Below are 21,587 nucleotides of genomic sequence, written 5' to 3'. Positions count from 1 at the left end.
GCCCCCACCCCCTGCCAGCTCCATGGGGTCCCCAGGGACCTCAGCTCCCTGCCACCACGAAGTGCTTCCCAGCAGGTGGGAAAACCTTGGTGTGCAGCCATTGGCCCTGTCCTGGCACAGCTCTGGGCTGGGTTTAGCTGATGGCACCGGCTCCGAAATACTGCATGGAAAAACTCTGAGAGCCATCCCCGGCACATGCAGGGGGCAAAGAGCACCTCTCAACCCGTAAAGACCAGTTCAGCCCATCGGGGCTGTCAGGTTTGGTGCCTAAATTCAGTCAAAGCTGACTCAGGTGGGAGCCAAGGGCGTGCATTAAAAACAGGGGCCCAGCCCAGGCAGGGGAAACGATGGGCTTCGATTTGTCATGGAATGACAAATTGGTCTCAAAGACCATCCAGTTCCAATCCCCTGCCCTGGCAGGGACACCTCCCACTGTCCCAGGCTGCTCCCAGCCCCAATGTCCAGCCTAGCCTGGGGCACTGCCAGGGATCCAGGGGCAGCCCCAGCTGCTCTGGGCACCCTGTGCCAGGGCCTGCCCACCCTCCCAGGGAACAATTCCTTCCCAATCTCCCATCCATCCCTGCCCTCTGGCACTGGGATCCATTCCCTGTGTCCTGTCCCTCCATGCCTTGTCCCCAGTCCCTCTCCAGCTCTCCTGGAGCCCCTTTAGGCCCTGCAAGGGGCTCGAAGCTCTCCCAGACCTTTCCCTGCTCCAGGCTGAACATCCTCCGCTCTCCCAGCCTGTATATATAAGATGAAATGACAATTAGCAGCCAGGTGCTAATTGCTGGGAGCCCTGCGCTGTTCCGGGGGGAGTCGGTGCCAGCCGGGTGTGTTCACACACCGGGAATCAGCTCCAGATGGAGCCAGAGCCCCGCGCAGCGCCCGCTCCGGGGACACTCCCGCCGTGACGATCCCAAACCCCGGCGCTTCTCCGCACGGGCTGCTCAGACAACGCTGGGAAATCCTCTCCGCTTCCAGAGCAGCTCCTTTCCAAAGAAAAGCTCTTCTTCGGGGAAATGACAGCGGCAGGATCATCGCAGCTGCAATTTCGCAATCTGGCGGTGGATTTCTGTTTTGCAGCTCAAAGCAGCGAGGAGGCGCCAGCCCGGTCTGCGGCTCCGCAGAATCAGTGCCGGGGCCCAGGGCTCTTCCAGGGGCTTTTCCCCTGGGGCTCCCACCCTGCAGGGCAGGGTGATGTTTCCAGGGATGTGGTGCAGCACAGGGGTGTTGTCAGTGGGGCTGAGGGAGCTGGGAAAGGGGCTCAGGCTGGAGCAAAGGAGGCTCAGGGGGGACCTTGTGGCTCTGCACAAGTCCCTGACAGGAGGGGGCAGCCGGGGGTGTCGGGCTCTGCTGCCAGGGAACAGGGACAGGAGGAGAGGGAACGGCCTCAGGCTGGGCCAGGGGAGGTTTAGGTTGGATATTGGGGAAAATTTCTTCACAGAAAGGAGTGTCCAGCCCTGGCACAGCTGCCCAGGGCAGGGGTGGAGTCCCCATCCCTGGAGGGGTTTAAGAGCCGTGTGGATGTGGCACCTGGGGACAGGGGTCAGCAGTGGCCTCGGCAGTGCTGGACTCGATGGTCTCAGAAGGCTTTTCCAGCCTGAACAATTCCATGATTCTCAGTGCTGTGGATTGTGGGGTCCTGGGGTGAGTCAGGGCGTCCAGCACCAAGGATGGGAAAGCTCTGGATTGGGGGAAAGCCCCAGCCGGGCTGGAGAGGCTGTACCGGGTGTGTAATGGAAATTGCCCTCCAAACCTGCTGGTTCCAGGAGTGCGACGGCTCAGGAGCCCCAAGGGATGGGTTTTATCCCTGTCCCCACCCAAGAGAACCTGCCCCGAGCTCCACCCACAGAACTCCTGGATTCCATGAGCCGTCCAAGGCCCTTTTGGACCTTCCCCCACATCTCCAGGGCAGTTGCACTGGTTTGTCCCCACCCTGACCCTTTGTAAGGCTTGTCCTGGAGGCAGGTGGCTCCTGTGTGTCCTTCCCTGGGGTCACAGCTTGCCTGGCTCCGTGCTGAGACTCCCAAATCCCCCTGCCCCTCCTGCCCCTCCCGCCCAGCCTCACTGAGGGTGGTCCCCGTGGCCCTTGGGAGCCACCAGCTGACAGCTGGTGCCACCCCTGCTGCTGTGTCCTCTCCTGCATGTCCCCAAAGGTCCCCAAAGCAACATCTCGCGGAGATGCGGCTGTGGCCCCTGAAGCAGCAGGCAGTGACGGTGCCTCAGTTTACCCCCAGGGCTTTTCCCTGGTTTTTGGAGGCTGGAGCAGCTCCTTTGTGCACTACCAAAAGCAGGAGCAGCCTGGGGGGAGGATTATCTCCTTCCCGTGTAAGCCAACACCTTCCTGTGCTGGAAATACCCACCCAGGATCCTCTGGTTCCTGCTGCTCCCAGGTAGGAGAGGCAGGGCTGGGGAATCTGCTGGTTCCTCTAGTGCTGCACGAGGGCTTCTCGGAACGCAAAAAAAAAAAAAGGAGGAAAAAGAATCCCAGGGGATTTGCCAAGGTTTTCTCTTGTTATCAGCCCCTCTGGGCCTTGCTGAGTGGTGTCTGGGAAGGCAGCCAAGCGGAGCTGTGGAGCAGGATGGAGCTGGAGAGGTATTTGGGATGCAGGTTTTGAACTTGGGTGAACCTTGGGCTGAGGGCCCTTTGGCACGAGCCGAGCCAGAGGGAGGACAGAGGAGAGGCTGCTTGGGTTTCTGCACCAAAGGGGGGCTGGCAGAGCAATTCCTGGATGGGGACACACAGAGGAGGAGGAGGAGGTGAGAAAATCAGCCTGAGGTGGTGGCACGGGTGGATGCGAGATGGAGCTGCTGTGCTGGGAGGAAGGCTGGGATCAGGGACCTTCTGTTCCTCTGAACCTGGGTGAAAAGCAAAGCTCAGATACCACCAATCCTCCAGGGTTTGCAGCCCTGGATGACTCAGCAGCTTCTGGGCTGTGTGTCCATGGAGGGGGACTCGGAGCATCCTCCAAACAAGGGGGTCCCAGCACCCACCTGGTCCTGCCTGGGCTCTCTGGGGGAGGAGGAGCATGGCTGGAGGCAGCCAAAGCCCCGGAGCCCAGCCTGAATTCCTGTCCCTCTGCAGAACCCCCTGTCCAGCGACAACGCCTCATCCGTGTGCAGCACAGTGGATTACAAACCCCCCGCGCCCGAGGAGGAGGAGGTGGCCGAGGCGGCCGAGGAGAGCAACGAGCCCGAGGAATGTTTCACCGAAGGTGAGGGGCAGAGCAGGGCTGGAGACCCTGTGGGCAGGGGGAGATGGGTGTGGAGAGGGGAAAAGGGCGTGGAGGGGCCACTGCCAGCCCATTCTTGCAGCACAAGGACCCCCAGGCTCCCCGAGCTCAGCCAGAACTCCAAATCCTCCTGTACCACCACAGAGATGTCCCCATGGAGCTCCCCTCATGCACCCACCTAAGCCCAGCAGGATCCTGGTCCAACCTCCGCCAGGGATGGTTTAAAATGCCAATAAAACTGGGAATAGTGGGACCACCCTGGCTAGGAGTGACCCCCAGGCCCTGTGTCCCCAGGCTGTGTGAAGAGGTTTCCCTGCCTCTACGTGGACATCACCAGTGAGAAGGGGAAGATTTGGTGGAACCTCAGGAAGACCTGCTTCCGCATCGTGGAGCACGACTGGTTCGAGACCTTCATCGTCTTCATGATCCTCCTCAGCAGTGGGGCACTGGTAGGTGCCACCTTTCCCCCTGTCCCAAGGGCTCTGCAGCAGCTCCCCAGCCTGGGGGAGCCCAGGGAGGTGACAGAGCCCAGGACCTGGGCATCTCCTGTGCCGAGTGACCCAGCTGTGGGCAGATGTTTGACTTCAAACTCCATCTGGCTCAGGTCAGACCAAGGTACAGCCTTGTGAGGGGATCTAAACATCCTCCAGGAGTTGTGGTACGCCCTGGTCACCCCTCCCCAGCATCTCTGGACCATGTGGTCCATGGGCTTGAGGGGATGCCACTGCCTACAGCCCCCACTCCTGCTCTTATGCCAACTATGAACCACCTGAACCATTTATTCGTCTTCGTGTGGGTCCTCATTTCACCACCGCCAGCACCAGCTGCTGGGAGGTGCTTGACAAGCAGTTCATGGTTTTTATTTTGCTGCTCAGCACCTCCATCAGCCCCTGGTGCCCCCTCTCAGAACCCAGGTGTTCCATTAAATCAGCCTAATTCATCATCTGTGTGTTGGCCTGGTGCTGGTGCCGAGTGTTTGGGCCGGATTTAACCCAGGAAACACCAACTTCTCTTCAGGTTTGGAGGTGAAGAGAGAGGGAAGGAGAACAGAGGGACTGAGAGGGTTTTCAGACACACTTTACATGTCTGCAGCTCGCTCTGAGGTGGTTTGGGGATGTCTGAGGTTGTAGCTGGTGCAGGAATTGAAAGCTGAGCTACGCCAGCTGTGCAACACCTGGTCACCACGCCCCTACCTCTGACTGCTTACCCAACACAGGGGTGTAGCACTCACCCAAACTCCTCAGGGCATTTTCAAACCTCCCAAAGCATCCCAAGGTGTGGGTAGGCATCCTGGGGTTTGAGTTGAGACACCCAGGAACTGGCTGCAGCTGGACTTTGGCTTCAGTGAAGCTTCGCTTTGGGTCCAACCCCACAAAGCCAACAGGGACTTGCAAACAGGAGTTGGACCCCACGTTGATCAGGTCCATGAATAAATGCCAGCCATCCTTAGGCTCCCAGCTTCCTGAGCCCTGGGGAAAGCAGGGGGATGCCAGCGGGGGTGTGCCCTGGGATGCCACAGGTCCCGTGGAAGGATGACTGTCACGTAGCTCCATGCCCCTTGCAGGCTTTCGAGGACATCTACATTGAGCAGCACAAGGTGATCCGCACCATCCTGGAATACGCAGACAAGGTCTTCTCCTACGTCTTTGTCATCGAGATGTTGCTCAAGTGGGTGGCCTACGGCTTCAAGGTGTACTTCACCAATGCCTGGTGCTGGCTGGATTTCCTCATTGTGGATGTATGTGATGAGCAGGGCCAAGCCAAGGGGCTTGGGGGCATTGGGGGCTGTTGTAAACGAACCCAGATTGTGTTCTGGAGGATAAAGGGGTGGCTGTGGAATGAGAGCTTAGAACATTACTTAAAATAATGGTCCCGACAGGAAGGACCACTTCATTCCACTTTCAAACTCTTCTGTTTTACACCCAAGCCAAGAACAGCCCCTGCTGTTCCACCAGAAAAGTAAAGCTGTGAAGGGACACAAGGGCTCCCAAGTGCTCCATGACAGAGCAATCTGTCCTTCCTGTCCTTTCTGTGTCCACATCAATTCCACCCTCACACTCAAGAGGTGTCACCCTGCCCCTGGATCCCTGGAAGTGTCCCAGGCCAGGTTGGACGGGGCTTGGAGCAGCCTGGGGTAGTGGAAGGTGTCCCTGCCCATGGCAGGGGGTGGAACTGAATGGTCTTTAAGGACCCTTCCAACCCAAACCACTCTGGGATTCTGTGACCCTTGAGGTGTCTGGTCACCAGGGACCCCAAGGACTTGATGTCTGTGTCCTGGGGCTAGAGGATGACCACCAGCCTAAGGGACCCAGGAGAGAGGGAAGGGCAGGAGCTGCAGTTGTGTTTCCACCTGAGGTGCTGCTGATCACTTGGGCTGCTTCTTCCAGGTGTCCCTCATCAGCCTGACAGCAAACTGGCTGGGATACTCCGAGCTGGGAGCCATCAAATCCCTGCGGACACTGAGGGCTCTGCGACCCCTGCGTGCCCTGTCCCGGTTTGAGGGCATGAGGGTAAGTGCGTCCCCATGTGCTGCTGGCCCTGACAGGGACATGAGAGCCTTCAGCAGTCCCCTACACCAGGGACATCCCAGTTGGTTTTCAGGGGCCTCCAGATCGGTGGGATCAATGCTAAGGTCCCTTTGGTCCAGTCTGACCCCGCTCGGTGCTGCTGGGAAGGGCAAGGTTGGGGCATGGGAACATGAAGGCCCCATCCAGGCCCCCCAAGGTGTTTTCTCCCCTTGCAGGTGGTGGTGAACGCCCTGCTGGGCGCCATCCCCTCCATCATGAACGTCCTGCTGGTCTGCCTCATCTTCTGGCTGATCTTCAGCATCATGGGGGTGAACCTGTTCGCGGGGAAGTACTACAGGTGTGTCAACACCACCACGGGCGAGCTCTTCGACATCGACGTGGTCAACAACAAGAGCGACTGCATGGCCCTGCTCCACACCAACGAGGTCAGATGGGTCAACGTCAAGGTCAACTTCGACAACGTGGGCTTGGGATACCTGTCCCTGCTGCAGGTGGTACGTCACAACATCCGTTGTCACTGTCCAAGACGCGTGGAGCCCTAGCAGGGCAGTGGGATGAGCATCAGGGCTGACGTGGGATGGGGTTTCTTAGCTGCTTCTTAGCTCCAAAGCTGGTTTTTCACACCAAAAAAAAACCCTTAGGAAGGGGTTTTCTCCTAGCCAAGGAGGAAAAGAGACAGGGTAGAAGATGGGAGGGGAAGGTGTCACCAGGGAACTGCTACAGATGGGTGCAGACAGCACCAAGGCTGGCGCGGCAGAGCAGCCTCTGCACAGCACGGGGTGCAGGAGTCAGGAGGAGAGGCTCTGTCACCCCTACACCCTTTGGAAAGTTCAGTCTGCTCCAGCCGTAGGCTGTGGGGCTTTGCGTGGGGCGGGTGACGACTGGAAAAAGGGCGCACGTGTCCCCTGTGGGCAGCCGGGTTCCACTGAACTCCCCACAGCTGGGCCGGGCAGCAAAGGGGAACTGCTCACCACAGCTTTAATAAAAATATAGGTGTGAGCTCCGTTATGGGGTGGGCTGGGGCTACTCCCATCGCATCCAGGGGAACTGGTGGCTGCAGCATCGGAAAATAACCCCAGCTGATGACCCTGCTTCTAAATTCAGCTTCCTCTTCAGCCTTGTTGTTCCATCAGATTCAGGAAACAAGATGTGCAGACCTTTTGTTTAACAAATCAGCAGCAAAAGGCTGTGAAGGACCCTGTAAAATATTTGGTGTAGTCCCCCGCCCCACTGGGATGGGGATCCAGCAGAACCAGAGCCAGGATATGGAAGTCAGGGCTATGGAGGTGGCACAGTTTGGGACTGGAGAGGAGGCAGCTGGCCCTGGAACAGCTCTGCCTTTGGGAAAATGACTTTGAAGTCAACAGGAGAAGGGAGAGAAGAGTCAATTTCATCTTTTGGTTTGCAGTGGTGTTTTGGGAAGTCGCCGGTAGCCTCAGCCCCAGAACGGTCCATGAATATTCACATGTGAATTTCCATATTTCTGGGACGTTCTTCTTGTGGGTTCAACCCATGTCCCTCTCCTGCCATTCCCACAGAGAAGCAGGAGTGCTCAGAGCTAAACCCCACACACCCCCATCACCTTCCCTTTCTTCCCAGCCCCAAACACCTCCCAGAAAATCCATTCTTCTCCACTGTCATAGAATCACAGGATCCTTTATGCTGGAAAAGACTCCAAGTCCGACCGTTCCTCTTCCCACAGGCAACCTTCAAAGGCTGGATGGACATCATGTACGCAGCCGTGGACTCACGCGAGGTGAGGGGACACGCAGGGACACGTTGCTGATTCCAGGGGTTGGATTCCCCTTGGCAGACTGGGATCGGGGTCCCAGAACTGGGGCTGGGACGGATCCTTGGCTACAGCATCACCTCTGGCTCTGCCCTGTGGTGCTGGCAGCTGCCTGCATCCCACCCATGACCTCAGCCAGGCTGTGGGCTACAGGGTGGAGAAACCCCCAAAATGTATCAGCTCATGGAATCCCAGGACGGTTTGGGTTGGAAGTGACCCTAAAAACCATCCCGTGCCATCCCCTGCCGTGGGCAGTGACACCTTCCACTCTCCCAGGGTGCTCCAAGCTCTGTCCAACCTGGCCTCAGACACTTGGGCAGCCACCACGTCCCCCTGCTGAGGTGCACGGCCTCAAAAAGGGCAGCCACGTGTCCCTGTGCCACCCATGTCATTGTCACCTGTGTCCAGGCCCCACACTGGGCTCCCACCCCGCCCCAGAGCTGGGGCTGAGTCTGCTCGGCTTCAGTTCCAGGAGCCAAAATCCCTGCTCTGCCCCCACTGCTCCAACCTGGAGGGCTCATCCTTCCTTCTGCTGTGACCTGATGTCCTCCCTGACCCCTCCAGCTGGGAAAGCTCATCCCATCCTGGAGAAAGTGCCTGGCTTGCCTTGAGCAGTAATGGGTTATGAGAAGAGAGCAGCCAGCGTTCAACCACTGGGTTCAACCACTGGGTTCAGTGAGTTGTTAAAAAAGCCCAGGTGTTTGAAGAGTGTTGTGCAAAGGCTGTTCCTACTTTGATCCATCCCCAAAACTGTCCCCACAGCAGGAGGGGTTTCCTACTGTTCTCCAATCACACTGGGGGTCACCCCACACACCCACAGGCCTGAAGGGTTGTTTTCATTGCCTTTTTTAGCATCCTTCCATCACCCTCTGAAAATCCTTCAGGCCTCTGCCGCACCTGGGGCAAAGCTGGTTTGGGAGAAAATCCTCCCTGTTCTGCCAAGAGCTTTCCTCAAAATGGGGGAAGTCAATGGGGTCACCTTGGGATGTCTCTGGTCAGAGAGCAGGATTAAGGGGTGCTCCTCAGGATGAGGAGCATTGTGCAGGGTTGTGCCACCCCGCTGTGCTTGGGCATCATGTACACAGCCATGGACTCACCCTTTTCCTTTCCCCTCTCAGATAAATTTCAGCCGTTGATTCATAATCAGCTGATTAGAAACTCATTTGCTCATTAATATCACTGCAAAGGACATCCTTTCCCATTCCCCTGCCCGTGCTGTGGGATCAGGGGTCAGGATGTCCTTGGCCCTCAACTGGTGTCACATGGATGTCCCTTCCCGTGGCTGCTCTCATTGGGAACACACGGCCAAAAGTTTTGGAGCAGCCACCTCCTGGCTCTCTCCAAACACCACAAGCCCTTGTCTGGGGGCTTGGGGACCACCTCTGGGGACAGAATCAGTCTCACTTTTCCCATCTCTCCTGGCCAGATTGAAGAGCAGCCGCAGTACGAGATCAACCTCTACATGTACATCTACTTCGTCATCTTCATCATCTTCGGTGCCTTCTTCACCCTGAACCTCTTCATCGGCGTCATCATCGACAACTTCAACCAGCAGAAGAAAAAGATGAGTATTTCCTGGCCCCTGAGGTGCTGCTCTAGGCTGGAGGGGGCCAGCACAGTGGTGGGGTGATGGGGCCAGGGCCACCATGCCCTGGATTAGGATGGATCCCAGGATTCTTATCCATTAGTGGCTTCCTGCACTGGACAAACGGCATGTGGGGCTTTGTGTCCTGGTCATAGCAGTTACAGAGGACTTAAGTTATGGGTGCACAGGGAGGAAGCAAAGGGAGGCTGTGTTTTCTCTTGCCTGGGCCATCACTTTTATTTTCTTTTCCCACCCCGGGATCATTTTTCTGTGGACTAAGTTGAGACTCAACTTCTGCTTCCAAGCCAGCAGCTCAGGACTGACACCCCAGGGCAGGGAGCAGGTGGAGGGTGGGCAGAGCTGAGCACACTGGTGGTGCTGAGCGAGGTCTGCAGGACACAGAGAGGACACCTTGCTCCCAGCAGGGTCTCTGAGGGGCTGGAGATACTTGGTGCGAAGGGACGTGCTCAGAGACACTTGGTGGGAAGAGGAGAATTCCCGAGACTAACAGCAGTGATTCCCTTTGTACTTTGGAGGCAAAGACATCTTCATGACGGAAGAGCAGAAGAAATACTACAATGCCATGAAGAAGCTGGGATCCAAGAAACCCCAGAAGCCCATCCCCAGGCCATCGGTACGTTGGGTTCATCCTCCTGGAGCGGAGCACGCGGGGAACACTGCAAGCCACCAGCTGTCCCAAAGGGAACAAGAAGGGTCCAGGGAAGACCATTTGCCCCATTGTGACTCTTCAGACAGGAACCAGCCAAGAGCTGGGGCTTCACAAGAGCCACCTCCCTTGGGTCTGCTCTTTAGCCCTGGGTCTGCTGGCAAGGGCAGTGATGGGGTTTCTTTCTCAGGAATTTGGTTTTTTTCCTAGTTTGGCTCCCCCCAGCTCCTCTCTGGAAGGGAGTTGGGCTCTAGGAAAGCTCAGCTTTCAACTCCCCAGAAGGGACCCTGGTCCAGCCAAAACACTCTCAGCTGTGCTTTGGGTTTTGTATCCCTGCACAAGTGAGGTCCTTCCCGTGTGTTAATTTGTGCCCTATCAGCTGTGGGTGTAATTAGCAAGGTCTGCACCCTGTGCCCACTCCTCCTGGCCGTGGCATTCCCAGGGGTGCTCCATCCTGAGAGGTGCTGGGAATCCTCCCCCCGTAACTTTTGGGGCTGTGCTGGCCACAACCCTGAGGTTTCCCACACTTGCAAATATGGTTCCTTCTTCTCTTTCTGTTGTGTTTTTGTTTTGCTGTGTCTGTCATGTGTTCCCACCTCTTCTCTGGTGCTCTATCATCACCCTCGTGTCCCTCATGGCAGAACAAATTCCAAGGGAAGGTGTTCGACTTCGTTACCAAGCAAGTGTTTGACATCACCATCATGATCCTGATTTGCCTGAACATGGTGACCATGATGGTGGAAACAGATGACCAGAGCGAGCTCAAAACCTCTGTCCTCTACAAGATAAACCTGGTCTTCATCGTCATCTTCACCGGGGAGTGCGTGCTCAAGATGTTTGCCCTGCGCTACTACTACTTCACTGTGGGCTGGAACATCTTCGACTTCGTGGTGGTCATCCTCTCCATCCTGGGTGAGTCCCGCTGCTCCCACCACTCCCTCAGGGATCCCACTGGACAATGAAGAGTGGCAATGGTCTCACCAATCCACAGCCACCAAGTTGTCACTGGACCCTGCTTGCACCGACCCTTTGAGCAGGGCCAAGCCCCCAGGACCCTGAGACATGACAGATGTGAGGCCACCCCAGGCCAGGGTGAGGGGCTGGGGATCTCTCTGCTCCTTCTTGGTGTTATTTCCCTTGGTGTTCTCTTTCTCTGAAACAGAGCAGCCAGAGTTTAACCCTTGGGCCTGTGCTCGGAGGTTATTTTTTAATGTTTTCCGTGTCACTGGAGGAGCTATCAGAGGTGGCCTCACCTCCCTGTGTCTGCCCAGACAGAGCAGAGCAGCTCCCCCTCACCTCCCACTGGTGGCACAGCAAACTCACCTGTCCTTCATCCCTCCACAGGTATTGTCCTCTCGGACATCATCGAGAAGTACTTTGTGTCCCCCACCCTCTTCAGGGTCATCCGGCTGGCGAGGATCGGCCGCGTGCTGCGGCTGATCCGAGGAGCCAAAGGCATCCGGACGCTCCTCTTTGCCCTGATGATGTCCCTGCCCGCCCTGTTCAACATCGGCCTCCTGCTCTTCCTCGTCATGTTCATCTACTCCATCTTCGGGATGTCCAACTTTGCCTACGTCAAGAAGGAGTCGGGGATCGATGACATCTTCAACTTCGAAACCTTCGGGAACAGCATGATCTGCCTCTTCCAGATCACCACGTCAGCAGGGTGGGATGGGCTCCTCAACCCCATCCTCAACAGCGGCCCCCCGGACTGCGACCCTGAGCTGGAGAACCCCGGGAGTTCTGTGAAAGGAGACTGCGGGAACCCCTCCATCGGCATCTTCTTCTTCTGCAGCTACATCATCATCTCCTTCCTCATCGTGGTGAACATGTACATCGCCATCATCCTGGAGAACTTCAACGTGGCCACGGAGGAGAGCAGCGAGCCCCTCTGCGAAGACGATTTTGAAATGTTTTATGAAACTTGGGAGAAGTTTGACCCAGACGCCACCCAGTTCATCGCCTACAGCACCTTGTCTGACTTTGTGGACACCTTGCAGGAGCCACTCAGAATTCCCAAGCCCAACAAGATCAAGCTCGTCACCATGGATCTACCAATGGTTGCTGGGGACAAAATCCACTGCCTAGACATCCTCTTTGCCCTGACTAAGGAAGTGCTGGGAGACTCGGGAGAGATGGATGCCCTGAAGGCCACCATGGAGGAGAAGTTCATGGCTGCCAACCCCTCGAAGGTTTCCTATGAACCCATCACCACCACCCTGAAGAGGAAACACGAGGAGGTCTGTGCTACCAAGATCCAGAGGGCTTTCCGGAGGTACCTCCTGAGGCGCTCGGTGAAGCAGGCGTCCTACATGTACAGGCACAGCCAGGACCCCCTGGGCGAGGACGCGCCTGAGAAGGAAGGGCTGATCGCCACCAAAATGCAGGAGATCTATGGGAACACTGGGACAGATGTGGAGACAGCCCCTGCCTTGGGCCTCGAGCCCATTCCCAGCTCAGAGACGCGCCAGGATGCTCCTGAGGAAGCACGAGCTTGGGATAAGGAACGCGTGGTGAAAGAGTCGCTGGTGTAGCACAAGGAGATTCCACCTCTGGCCCAGCCCAAAGAGGCTTCATCTGTGTCTCCTGTTCAAAGCTCTTCCATGCACAGATCTTTAGATCTTAGATATTGAGCTAATTTCAGATATTTCAAGCAACCACCTTGACTTTCAGAGCAGGATCTCCTCCTGATCCTGCGTTTTACAGCCCACTGCACTTGCAAAGAGTTTAATTCTTTTTCTTATGAGAACTCAAATGTGAAATCTGCTGTCAGTGAAAGAGAAACAAGTTAGTTTTGAAATGATCTCATCACGGTAACGATGTTTTTCAGACACGAACAGAAGAGTATGGTTGTCCTTTCACTTAAAGTAATTATTTATTAATGTTATTTCACAGTTAAGAGATTTTCCTGTATTTTATTCTTCCACAGTGCAGCCAAGCAACCAGTGAGAGATGAGCCAAGTGAAATAATATTAAGAATAATTACGGAAAACACAAGGTTTTGTGAACAAAAATCTTCAAAGTCTTAAAGTAGCACCTTTCTTTTGAACCTCTGAATAAGCTTGATGATTATTTTTTGTTACGTACAAGAGAAAGTGCAATTCTGTCTTAAAAATTGGTTTGCAAAGCCAAAGCAAAGCATCTGCAGGTTTGTTCTCAGGGTTAAATATCAGGTTTTCAAGGTCTCTGAATATGCATTGAAACCAGAAATCATTCAGGTCTCTGCAGGACGAATGTAAACACTATTTATAGTCAGGTTTTACTCTGTTTTCCCGTTTCCATCCAGGGTTTGTGGCAGGAAAGCAAAGGTAGGGTTTGGAAAACGTCCTCCAAGAATCCCCAGTCCCAGGGACAAAACTCTCAAGGGTCTTTTTTTCTAGCCCTGTTGCAAGAGGAATGGTCCCACTGGAGCGCTCTTGGTTGGCGTTCCCAATGTCCTCTTCATTAGTATTAATTAATGAGATGGACCCCAAAGGATCGGAGCAGATGTTTGAACGATCTTTTCCACGAGCTGCTTTAGGGGTCCCCTAAATCCCACCCAAGCCCCAGGTGGCTCCATGTAATAAACGACCCCATTGGGGTGTGAATCCCAAAATCCTCAGGCAGAGCATCTTCCCCTAGGCTGGGGCTGTGGAGAGGCCCCTGTGGCACGTTCGGGACGGGCCAGGAAGGTCCTCACCAGGAAACCTCCAGGCAGAGGAGCATTTTCCCAGGGGGAAAAGGGACTTGCTGTTCTTCACACAGGTGAGCGAAAGGAAAGTAAATCAAGGAAAAGGGTCCTGGCACAGCCATGGCTGCCCCTGGATCCCTGGCAGTGTCCAAGGCCAGGCTGGACGGGGCTTGGAGCAGCCTGGGACAGTGGAAGATGTCTCTGCCCTTGGCAGGGGGTGGAATGGATGAGCTTTAAGGTCCTTCCAACCCAACCCATTCTGTGATTCTGTGAAAAACATGCAAAAGGCCCCAAGTTCACCTCTGACCACTTTCTGCCTTCAAGAGGGAAACTCCCCCACTCTTGAGATCAAAACAAACGAACCAAAACCTCTTCCAGTTCAAACAAGGGCTGTTCCTGAAGCCAAAGGCTCTGTCTTTTTGTACTCTGATGATTCTCTTCTCTTCCCGGGCTGCTTTGGGCGCTGCTGTCACGGATGCCCCGTGGCCAGGCTGGCCAGGAGAGGTGCTGAGCTTGGCTCGGAGCCATGAGCCGCCAGCCAGGTGGCAGAGCTGGGGATGCTCAGCTCGTCCCGTGCCCTTGTGCTCTCATTTCCATGTCGGTGCTCCCTGGAGCAGGAGCTGGAGCTGCTGTCGCTGGTGTTTCCATGGGAAGCATCCCTGGCACAGCAGTCCCTGCCCGGATCGTGGTTCACAATTGATGCTGCTTCTACGTTTGTGTCGTCGGGGATGGGGAAATGCCCCAGAGCAGGGTTTGTGTGAGCTAAAGCTGTTTTTCTTTGTACATTTCTTACAATAAACAACTGTAAATGATCTGTTATTACGATACTGGGTGTGCTGGGGGGGGAAATGTTTTCCCTGCACTGGGAGGGGTGAACACCCCTTCCCTTTGCTCCCTGTGCTTGGCCTTGGACCTGTCAACCTCAGCAGGGCCTGGGGATCTCATCCTGCACAGGAGGCCCCCAGGGCTGTCCCTTGGGACCTCCAACCCAGCTCCCAGAGCTTCTGCTCTGCTCATGTTCCCATCCCCTGGAGCCCTCGGTGCTCGTAGACTCCAGGAGCCACAGGAGATGCTGCTGTGGGCTCCCCCAAGACAGAGGAGGGTTTGGAGGAGGTTCAATCCCCCCAAGCTGCCCCACACCAGGCTCCAACCCCACCCCAACAGCCACGTGGGAGCAGGTGAACATCACTGGGAGAGGACAGGGTGGGTGAAGCAGGTTCTGCGTCAGCGAGGAGCCGCCCCTGGGCCCCACTGACGTCCCCAGGGGCCACGGCTCGGCCTCGCCACTGTTTTCGTTGCTGCTGGAACAGCTCGTCCCAGGGCTGGCGTAATCCAGGTGCAGAGCAGCCTGTGCCACGCAGGGGCTGCAGGGGCAGAGCCCACCCACCTGTGGGTGAAACCCAAACCCCAATGCATAGGGATGGGCTGGGGACAGTGGGGAAGGCGCTGCTGCCGGCTGTGACTCTGCTCTGGGAGCTGTGGAGCCACAGTGGCCCAGGGGAAGAGGCGTGGGGACATGGGACACTCCCCGTGGGTCCCCCTACACCCCACATCATGGGTGCTGTAAGCACAGGGGCCTTAGGGGACACCGAGCCCCTCTGAGCCTTTCAAGGGTGCCAAGGAGCCCACGGGCAGCTCAGGGGATGATTTGGCCACTGTCACTGCAAACCCTCTTCAGTCTGTGCCCCACTCCTGGTTTTACCCCACAGGGCACCTCCAGCATCCCAGCTCCCATCTGCAGCCCCAGAGCCTGATAAAAACCCCTGCAAAGCCTGCCAAGCACGTGGGCATCCCTTCCCTTTGCCCTGCTGGGATACCAGGGCCAGGCTCTGCTCCTCCAGCCAGACCCAGGGGTGGTGGCAGCAGGGATCCTGTACAGCACCAGGAGAAGGCACCTCTCCCATCATCTTTCCCTGATGGAGCCGTTTTTTCTCTGGAAAACTTTATTTGTCTGGCTTCCTGTCCCTTTGCATGCAAAGTCAGGCTGGGGCTGGTTCCCGGCACCCATCACATGCTCAGAACTGGCAAAAACCCACCCAGCTTGCAGAAGATGAAGGTTTGGGGAGGCCCCGGGCAGTGGCACTGGGCTCTGGGGACCAACACGACTGGCAGAAGTACCCAAAGGTGTTTTTCACTGGAGTTACAGTTCAGTGCTCACCCCCAGCTGGTAACGAGCCCAGCCAGGGGGGCAGGGCCTGGGGGAAACTGTTTCTGTTTCTGCACCAGAGCTCACCTTGGGGGGCTCCTTGTGCTTCCCTGGGGCCTGGCTGGCTCACAGGTTTCATGGAGAAGGCTCTTGGAAGTGGCAAATGGGGCGTGGAACACGGGTGGACATAGCTGGCACTCAAGGGGCTCCTTATTTTGGCCATTTCCCCCTCTCGTCTTCTCCCTGGAAGCGCTCAGAACACGTGTGGATGAGGCACTTGAGGCCCTGGGTTAGTGGTGATCATGGTGGTGCTGCTGGGCTGGCGATCCTAAAGGCCTTTTCAAACCATAATGATTTTGTGATTGATTCACACTTCTGTGATTTTAGATTTCTGGAGTCCCTGGGCTGCAGGGATGGGAGCTGGGGGACCCATCCCGCTGCACTCCATAACAAGCAACCCCACAAACATCCCCTATTCTTATCCCATCCCTGCTGCAACCCTTGGCTACGGGGCCAGCATCAATCCCTGCCCATCCCCTTCAGGCCAAACACCCTGGGGGGGACCTGTGGAGCTGGGGGGACACCCTGGGGGTGTCACCCCCATCCTGTCCCCACAGGGATGTGGCCAGGCAGCACCACTCCTGGGCACATCCCATGCTCAGCCCAGCTTTGGCATCCCCTGCTGTGCAGATGGGCTCACCCCCAGCTCCGCTGCAGATCCACACCCGTCCTGGCCACCTCCAGGGAATGTTGGCACCACAGGGAGCACAGCCTGGGGACACGAGGGTGGATGGTGCCCAGGGATGTGAGCATGGACAGTGCCCAGGGACACGAGGGTGGATGGTGCCCAGGGATGTGAGCATGGACAGTGCCCGGGGACATGGGGATGGATGAAGCCCAGGGACACAGGCTGGACAGTGCCCAGGGACCCGGGGCTGGATGGTGCCCGGGGACAGGAGGACGGACAGTGCCCAGAGACAGGAGGGTGGACAGTGCCCAGGGATGTGAGCATGGACAGTGCCCGGGGACCCATGGCTGGATGGTGCCCAGGGACAGGAGGATGGCCAGTGCCCGGGGACCCGGGGCTGGATGGTGCCCAGCCCTCAGGCACGGCCGCCCCAGCGTCTGCACCGCATTCAAAACCAGCCCCGAGGGAAAGTCCCCGGCGGGGAGGATTTACATGAGCAGGAAAGGGGCCGTGCACAGAGCAGCAGCTCTGCCATTTTTAGGCACTGGGCCAGGGCAGTGGGAGCAGCCGCTGTTTCTGCAGAAGCAAAGCGTGGATGTTTCCCTGCCCCGGGCACTGAAATATGGCTGATGTGGGCACGAGGCTCTGGCTGCTCCCGGTGACCCTCGGGCTGCTGGCTCTGCTCACAGGTAGGCACCAAACGGGGTTTGCACGGAGCCAGGACAATGCCCCGGGCTGTGTCCCCTGCTCGGGGGCTTGCCCCAGCTCTGCCTCTCGGGCCATTAATTTTAAGCTTTGTGCTGGTCTCTCCCAGCCCTGCTCTGTGCTGGGAGGCTCCCGGGGAGCCCAGCAGGGCACGCAGGGCTCGGAGCCCAGTGCCTGCCCTGGGTCTGGGTTTTGCTTCCCTCGGGGTGCGTTCTGGGGCAGGCAGGTGGCTTTGGCCGAGCGGCTGCAGTGCCGGCGTGGCTGGGGCTGCAGGTGGCAGGAAAGAAGGGTTGTTGAGGTTTTTTTAACCATTTATTGCTCTCAGAGGCCTGGGGATGGGGCTGGCACATCGCTGAGGCCATGGCCAAGCCACATCTCTGCTCTGTGGGGTTCAGTGCCCACAAGCGGAGGAGAAATGGGAGGAAAAAGGCTTTTAGGGTGATTTGTGGGGTCTGTGTGAACATCCCTGCGCTGTTCCCCTTGGAGAAGCAGCAGCAAAACCCAGGACGTGGCTCCCATCCCCTTCCAGCTCCTCTTGCCTGGTGCAGGGACAGCCACGAGAACCTGCAGCAGATCCCGCTCTCGGAGGGAAACGTGTGCCCACGGGACAAAGGGCATTTAAAGGGTTTCTGTAGTGGCCACACAAGTCCAGCATGGATTAGAGGCTGCAAGGTTTGAACTTGGCTCTCATGACGACTTCAGGGGAGGACGGGGGAAGTTCAGCCCACCTGTGGCTGCAGTGGAACTCCTGACTTGGAGGGGTGTGAGGGACCAGCCTGGTCCTCCTTTAGAAACACCAAGAGAACCTGGCCGGTGGCACTGCGGGTGACAGGGACACACACCCCATGCACAGCCAGGACAAAGGGCATCTCCCATCCTGGAAAAAAATGGAACGGGGCTGGAGGGGAGGATTTGCCTGCAGAGGTGTCAGTGCCGAAGGTGAACAGGGCAGCAGGGATCTGGAAGTGGCTCTGGGGAAATGAGAGGAGGCCTTGTCCAAGCCAGGAAGTCCCAGGGATCTGCAGGAGGGTGGCACAACCACAGGCTGGGGAATTGAACCTTTCTTCTTCTTCTTCTTCTTTTTCTGTTCCTTCTTCTCCTCCTGGGGAGGGGGAGGTTTGCAGGGGAGGTTTGGTGAATCTCCATCGAGAGGAGGGAGCTGGGCGCTCAAGCGGGGCAGTAAACAGGGCTGGGGCTTCCTGCCCAGCTGCAGCAAGAGGAACCAGGCCCAGGGGCACTGGAGCTGCAGGCAGGGCACCCGTGGGTGCTGGGGGGGTCCCCACCTCACCCCGCTTCCTGCAGTGCATGTCCCACAGCACCAACACACAGCCCTTGTCCCAGGGGGCTGCGTGGCCCCAGGATCTGTGAGCCCCTGGCCATTGCAGGGCTCCAAGCCCAGGAAATGCCAGCAGGGAAGGGTTTCTGGTTGGTTCGGAGAGTGGAAATGCAGAGCTGGGAGTATCTGGAGCCTTCCCGAGAGGTGGCAGCCTCAGGGACATTATAGAGAGCAGGTTTCCCTGGGGTATCAACCAGGAAACAACCTGGAAAACTTTCAGGAGAGAGGATGGAAACAGAAGGGTTTGTACCCAAATCTGCACTGCCCCAGGCCCTCTGAGCAGGGCTGCGTTGCTGCTCCTCAGAGCTCCATCCCAGGTGGAGTGGGCACGAAGGGCCCAGGGCATGTCCATCCCCCTGGGGACACCCTCGTGGGCTCCTGGCCACGATCTCAGGGCCCTTCTCCTGTCTTGCAGGTGGGACCTCAGCAGAGAAGGACAACACCAGGAACAACACAGGTACCCTCAGATCTGCTGGGCTCTTCCCCTGCCTGTGTCCCCCAGGGTCCCTCCTGTCCCCTCAGAGCCACTGTCCCACCACCCACAGGCCCTGCCCCACACAGAGGCCATTCCCAGGCTGTGACATCCCCAACCCTGCACCTTCCTCTCCCTCTGCAAGGCTGGCTCTGTGTCTTTCCTGAGCACCAACAGGTTTTCCCTCTGCATGGGTCCCGAGCTGGGACCAGCACTGGGCTTGTGCCACAGCACTTGTGCCATTGTCCTTGTGCCACCCACAGTGCTCTAGGGGTGACCTCTGCAACCCAAACAGGCTCTCAAAGTCACCACCCTGGGACTAAAACATGGCCAAAAAAATACAAAATAGAGCAAAAGGCAAAAAAAAAAAAAAAGTGGAAGCAAGAGAGAAACCAGCTGGGATTCCACCATCTGTAATTTTGGAGCTGGGATTAACTAAATGTGCCCAGAGAGGGGTGGAAGCAGGACAGAAGTACTGGAGCAAAGCTACTCCCACGGAAAATTGGAGTTTCCATTAAAAGCAGACTTCCACCAAAAGCCTCAGATTTTATAGAATCCTGGAATATCCTGATTGGAAGGGACCCCCGGGATCAGCCAGTCCCAGCCTGGCCCTGCCCAGACACCCCAACAACCCCACCCTGGGCATCCCTGGCAGCACTGTCCCAGCGCTCCTGCAGCTCTGGCAGCCTTGGGGCTGGGACCGTTCCCTGGGGAGCCTGGGATGAGGATAATTCACCAAAACCAAGCTGGATGCTCAAAAGCAGCATGGAAATGGGAAGCTCTTTGTTTGGGAGGTGCTGGGGGGGCTCTCATGGGGGTGGCCGCAGTGACAGCCCTGTCCCCTGCAGGTGACAGGTGTCCCCCGGTGCACCAGAACCCGCGGTACGTGGCCATCAGGAAGAACATGCCCGTCCACTTCATCTGCTACTCCCAGGAGCCCCAGACCATGAAGTGGTACAAGACAGCAGAGGACAGGAATGACTTCTCTGTGCTGGATCAGAGCACACCCAGCTACAGCATCGAGAGGACAAACAGCTCCATCAACCTCACCCTCTTCAGGGCCACCTACGAGGACAACGGGATCTACGTGTGTGACAGGAAGGACCTGGAGAAGAAGGAGGAGCTGCACTCATGTGGGACAGAGCTGCGGGTCATGGGTGAGCGGCAGCTCCCCGTCCTCCTGCGCACCAGGAGATGCTTTTTCTCCTCCTCTCCCATTTTCCCCTCCATATGAACCCCATATGGTGCTCCCACACCCCCTCCCCTCCCTGTGCTGGTGGGACCCTCTCAGACCCAGCTGTGGGTGCTCCATGGCACTACAGAGGTTCTGTTCCTCACTGCTGGCCCCAAGGAGCAGGAGAACCTCCCTGGGTCTGCCCTGGCATGTCCATCCTGCAAAAAACACCCCCCAGGGACATGTTCTTCCAACAAATCCGGTTTGTCCTGCTCCTGGTGACTGCTGGGTGCTGTCCAAGGTGTCCCACCCCAGAGCTGATCCCTGATGCCAATCCTGGGGGCAGCTGCAGGGCTCTGGTCTCTCCCAGTGCAGAGGACAGGTCACCCTGGTCCCCAGATCGCCCCTTGGTGACACACTCTGGCCGTGGCGAGCTCGTCCCTCTCCCTGCAGCCTGGCATAGAGGTGACACCTGGGCTCTCCCTGTGCTGTCGCTGCCAGGTACCAGCAGCATCAAGCAGGTCCAGAACAGGAACACGCTGAAAGACGCCATCATCATCATCCAGTCCATCCTGCTCATCATCTTCATCAGCATCCCCATCCTCATCTTCCTAGATAAGGTCAGTGGCAGTGCCTGCAGCAGAGGGGATGTCCCCAGATGCGCTCAGCAGTGTCCCACAGTGCATCCCAGGCACGCCAGTCCTGGGCATGGGATGGGGTTGGGGTTGTGGGTGGGAACGTGCATGTCTGAAGTGGGGAAAAAACCATCTCAGACGCTGTGTGGGACTCCATGGATTTGCCTGTGGAAGCGGTGGGACCTGGCCTGGAGGACCAAGGCTGGGGACAGGGGATCCTGGTGGGCGCTGACACCAACCTGTGACTGTCCTCTCTGTAGGGTGAAGAGAAGAAAAGCCCGGAGGAGGACCACACCTATGAGGTAATTAATGACAGCAGGACCTCCCTAATGTCACCGCAAGCCTTGACACAGGGGTGGTGCCCTTGCTGGGTGTCTGCTGGGGCCCCCTCCTTGGGAGGAGGATCTGGGCACCTTCCTCCCGAGTTACCCATCAGCTGTGACGAGCTGCCCCAAGGAGCACCCCGTGCACATCCAACATCCAAGCTCTCCATCCCCTCTCCCTGTCAGAAGCTGCTCCAGCCTCAGGGGGAACAGCCTGGGAGGGTCCCCAGCTGGGTGTCCCAAGGGATGTGCTGTGGCTGGAGCCTCCTCCCGTGTCTCACCCTCCTTGTGGTTGCTGCAGGGGCTGGAGGTGGAGCAGATGGCCACCTACGAGGACATCACTCCTTTCCGGGACGTGAAGGCCAAGTGGACAGTGGGGGAGCACCCAGGTGAAGAGTGAGGGGTCCTGCGCCCTCTGCCAGGCCCTGCCAGCACCCTGCCAGCCCCCGTGGGGACGGATCCCCCGGAGCACGGCTCTGCCTGGATCCCGGGCTGCTGTCCCAGGCTGCCAACACCTGCACAGCCCAGCTCAGGGCTGGGACCCTGCTGCCCTGGGGCGCTCACGTGTCCGGGCTGTGTACCCGAGGCTGTCCCGCCCCGGCTGTCGCCGGCCCTTCCCCCCCTGACCCACCCCAA

General features: G+C 57.5%; 2 protein-coding genes across 2 annotated transcripts in view; both read left to right on the top strand.

The window, feature by feature from the left end:
- Nucleotides 1-13,668, top strand: part of SCN4A (sodium voltage-gated channel alpha subunit 4) — a 41,266-nt gene extending 27,598 nt beyond the window's left edge. Inside the window, exons 17-26 of the mRNA XM_008635244.2 lie at nucleotides 3,086-3,215; nucleotides 3,528-3,682; nucleotides 4,798-4,971; nucleotides 5,621-5,743; nucleotides 5,977-6,255; nucleotides 7,464-7,517; nucleotides 8,977-9,114; nucleotides 9,665-9,769; nucleotides 10,444-10,714; nucleotides 11,147-13,668. Coding sequence (XP_008633466.2) covers nucleotides 3,086-3,215; nucleotides 3,528-3,682; nucleotides 4,798-4,971; nucleotides 5,621-5,743; nucleotides 5,977-6,255; nucleotides 7,464-7,517; nucleotides 8,977-9,114; nucleotides 9,665-9,769; nucleotides 10,444-10,714; nucleotides 11,147-12,336 — 2,619 coding nt within the window. The 3' untranslated portion in view covers nucleotides 12,337-13,668. The remainder of the gene's footprint in view (nucleotides 1-3,085; nucleotides 3,216-3,527; nucleotides 3,683-4,797; nucleotides 4,972-5,620; nucleotides 5,744-5,976; nucleotides 6,256-7,463; nucleotides 7,518-8,976; nucleotides 9,115-9,664; nucleotides 9,770-10,443; nucleotides 10,715-11,146) is intronic.
- A 3,151-nt stretch (nucleotides 13,669-16,819) lies between these two features.
- On the top strand, nucleotides 16,820-21,579 carry CD79B (CD79b molecule). Its single transcript, XM_008635254.2, has 6 exons — nucleotides 16,820-16,995; nucleotides 18,763-18,804; nucleotides 19,668-19,976; nucleotides 20,495-20,613; nucleotides 20,889-20,930; nucleotides 21,253-21,579. Exons 1-6 carry the CDS (start codon nucleotides 16,929-16,931, stop codon nucleotides 21,349-21,351), a joined length of 678 nt encoding a protein of 225 aa, XP_008633476.1. The 5' UTR covers nucleotides 16,820-16,928; the 3' UTR covers nucleotides 21,352-21,579.
- The last annotated feature ends 8 nt before the right edge of the window (nucleotides 21,580-21,587 follow it).

The sequence above is a fragment of the Corvus brachyrhynchos genome, unplaced genomic scaffold (genome assembly GCF_000691975.1).
Source record: "Corvus brachyrhynchos isolate BGI_N302 unplaced genomic scaffold, ASM69197v1 scaffold96, whole genome shotgun sequence".
NCBI lineage: Eukaryota > Metazoa > Chordata > Aves > Passeriformes > Corvidae > Corvus > Corvus brachyrhynchos.
The sequence above is the reverse complement of the archived record's forward strand: the minus strand, read 5'-3'. Positions and strand labels throughout refer to the sequence as shown.

What these genes read in the sequence shown, in the direction of transcription:
- CD79B (XM_008635254.2), top strand. Translation starts at nt 16,929, where the DNA reads ATGGCTGATGTGGGCACGAGGCTCTGGCTGCTCCCGGTGACCCTCGGG. An exon ending in GCTGCTGGCTCTGCTCACAG is followed by an intron (nt 16,996 to 18,762) that starts GTAGGCACCAAA and finishes CCTGTCTTGCAG; the next exon opens with GTGGGACCTCAGCAGAGAAG. An exon ending in AGGAGGACCACACCTATGAG is followed by an intron (nt 20,931 to 21,252) that starts GTAATTAATGAC and finishes TGGTTGCTGCAG; the next exon opens with GGGCTGGAGGTGGAGCAGAT.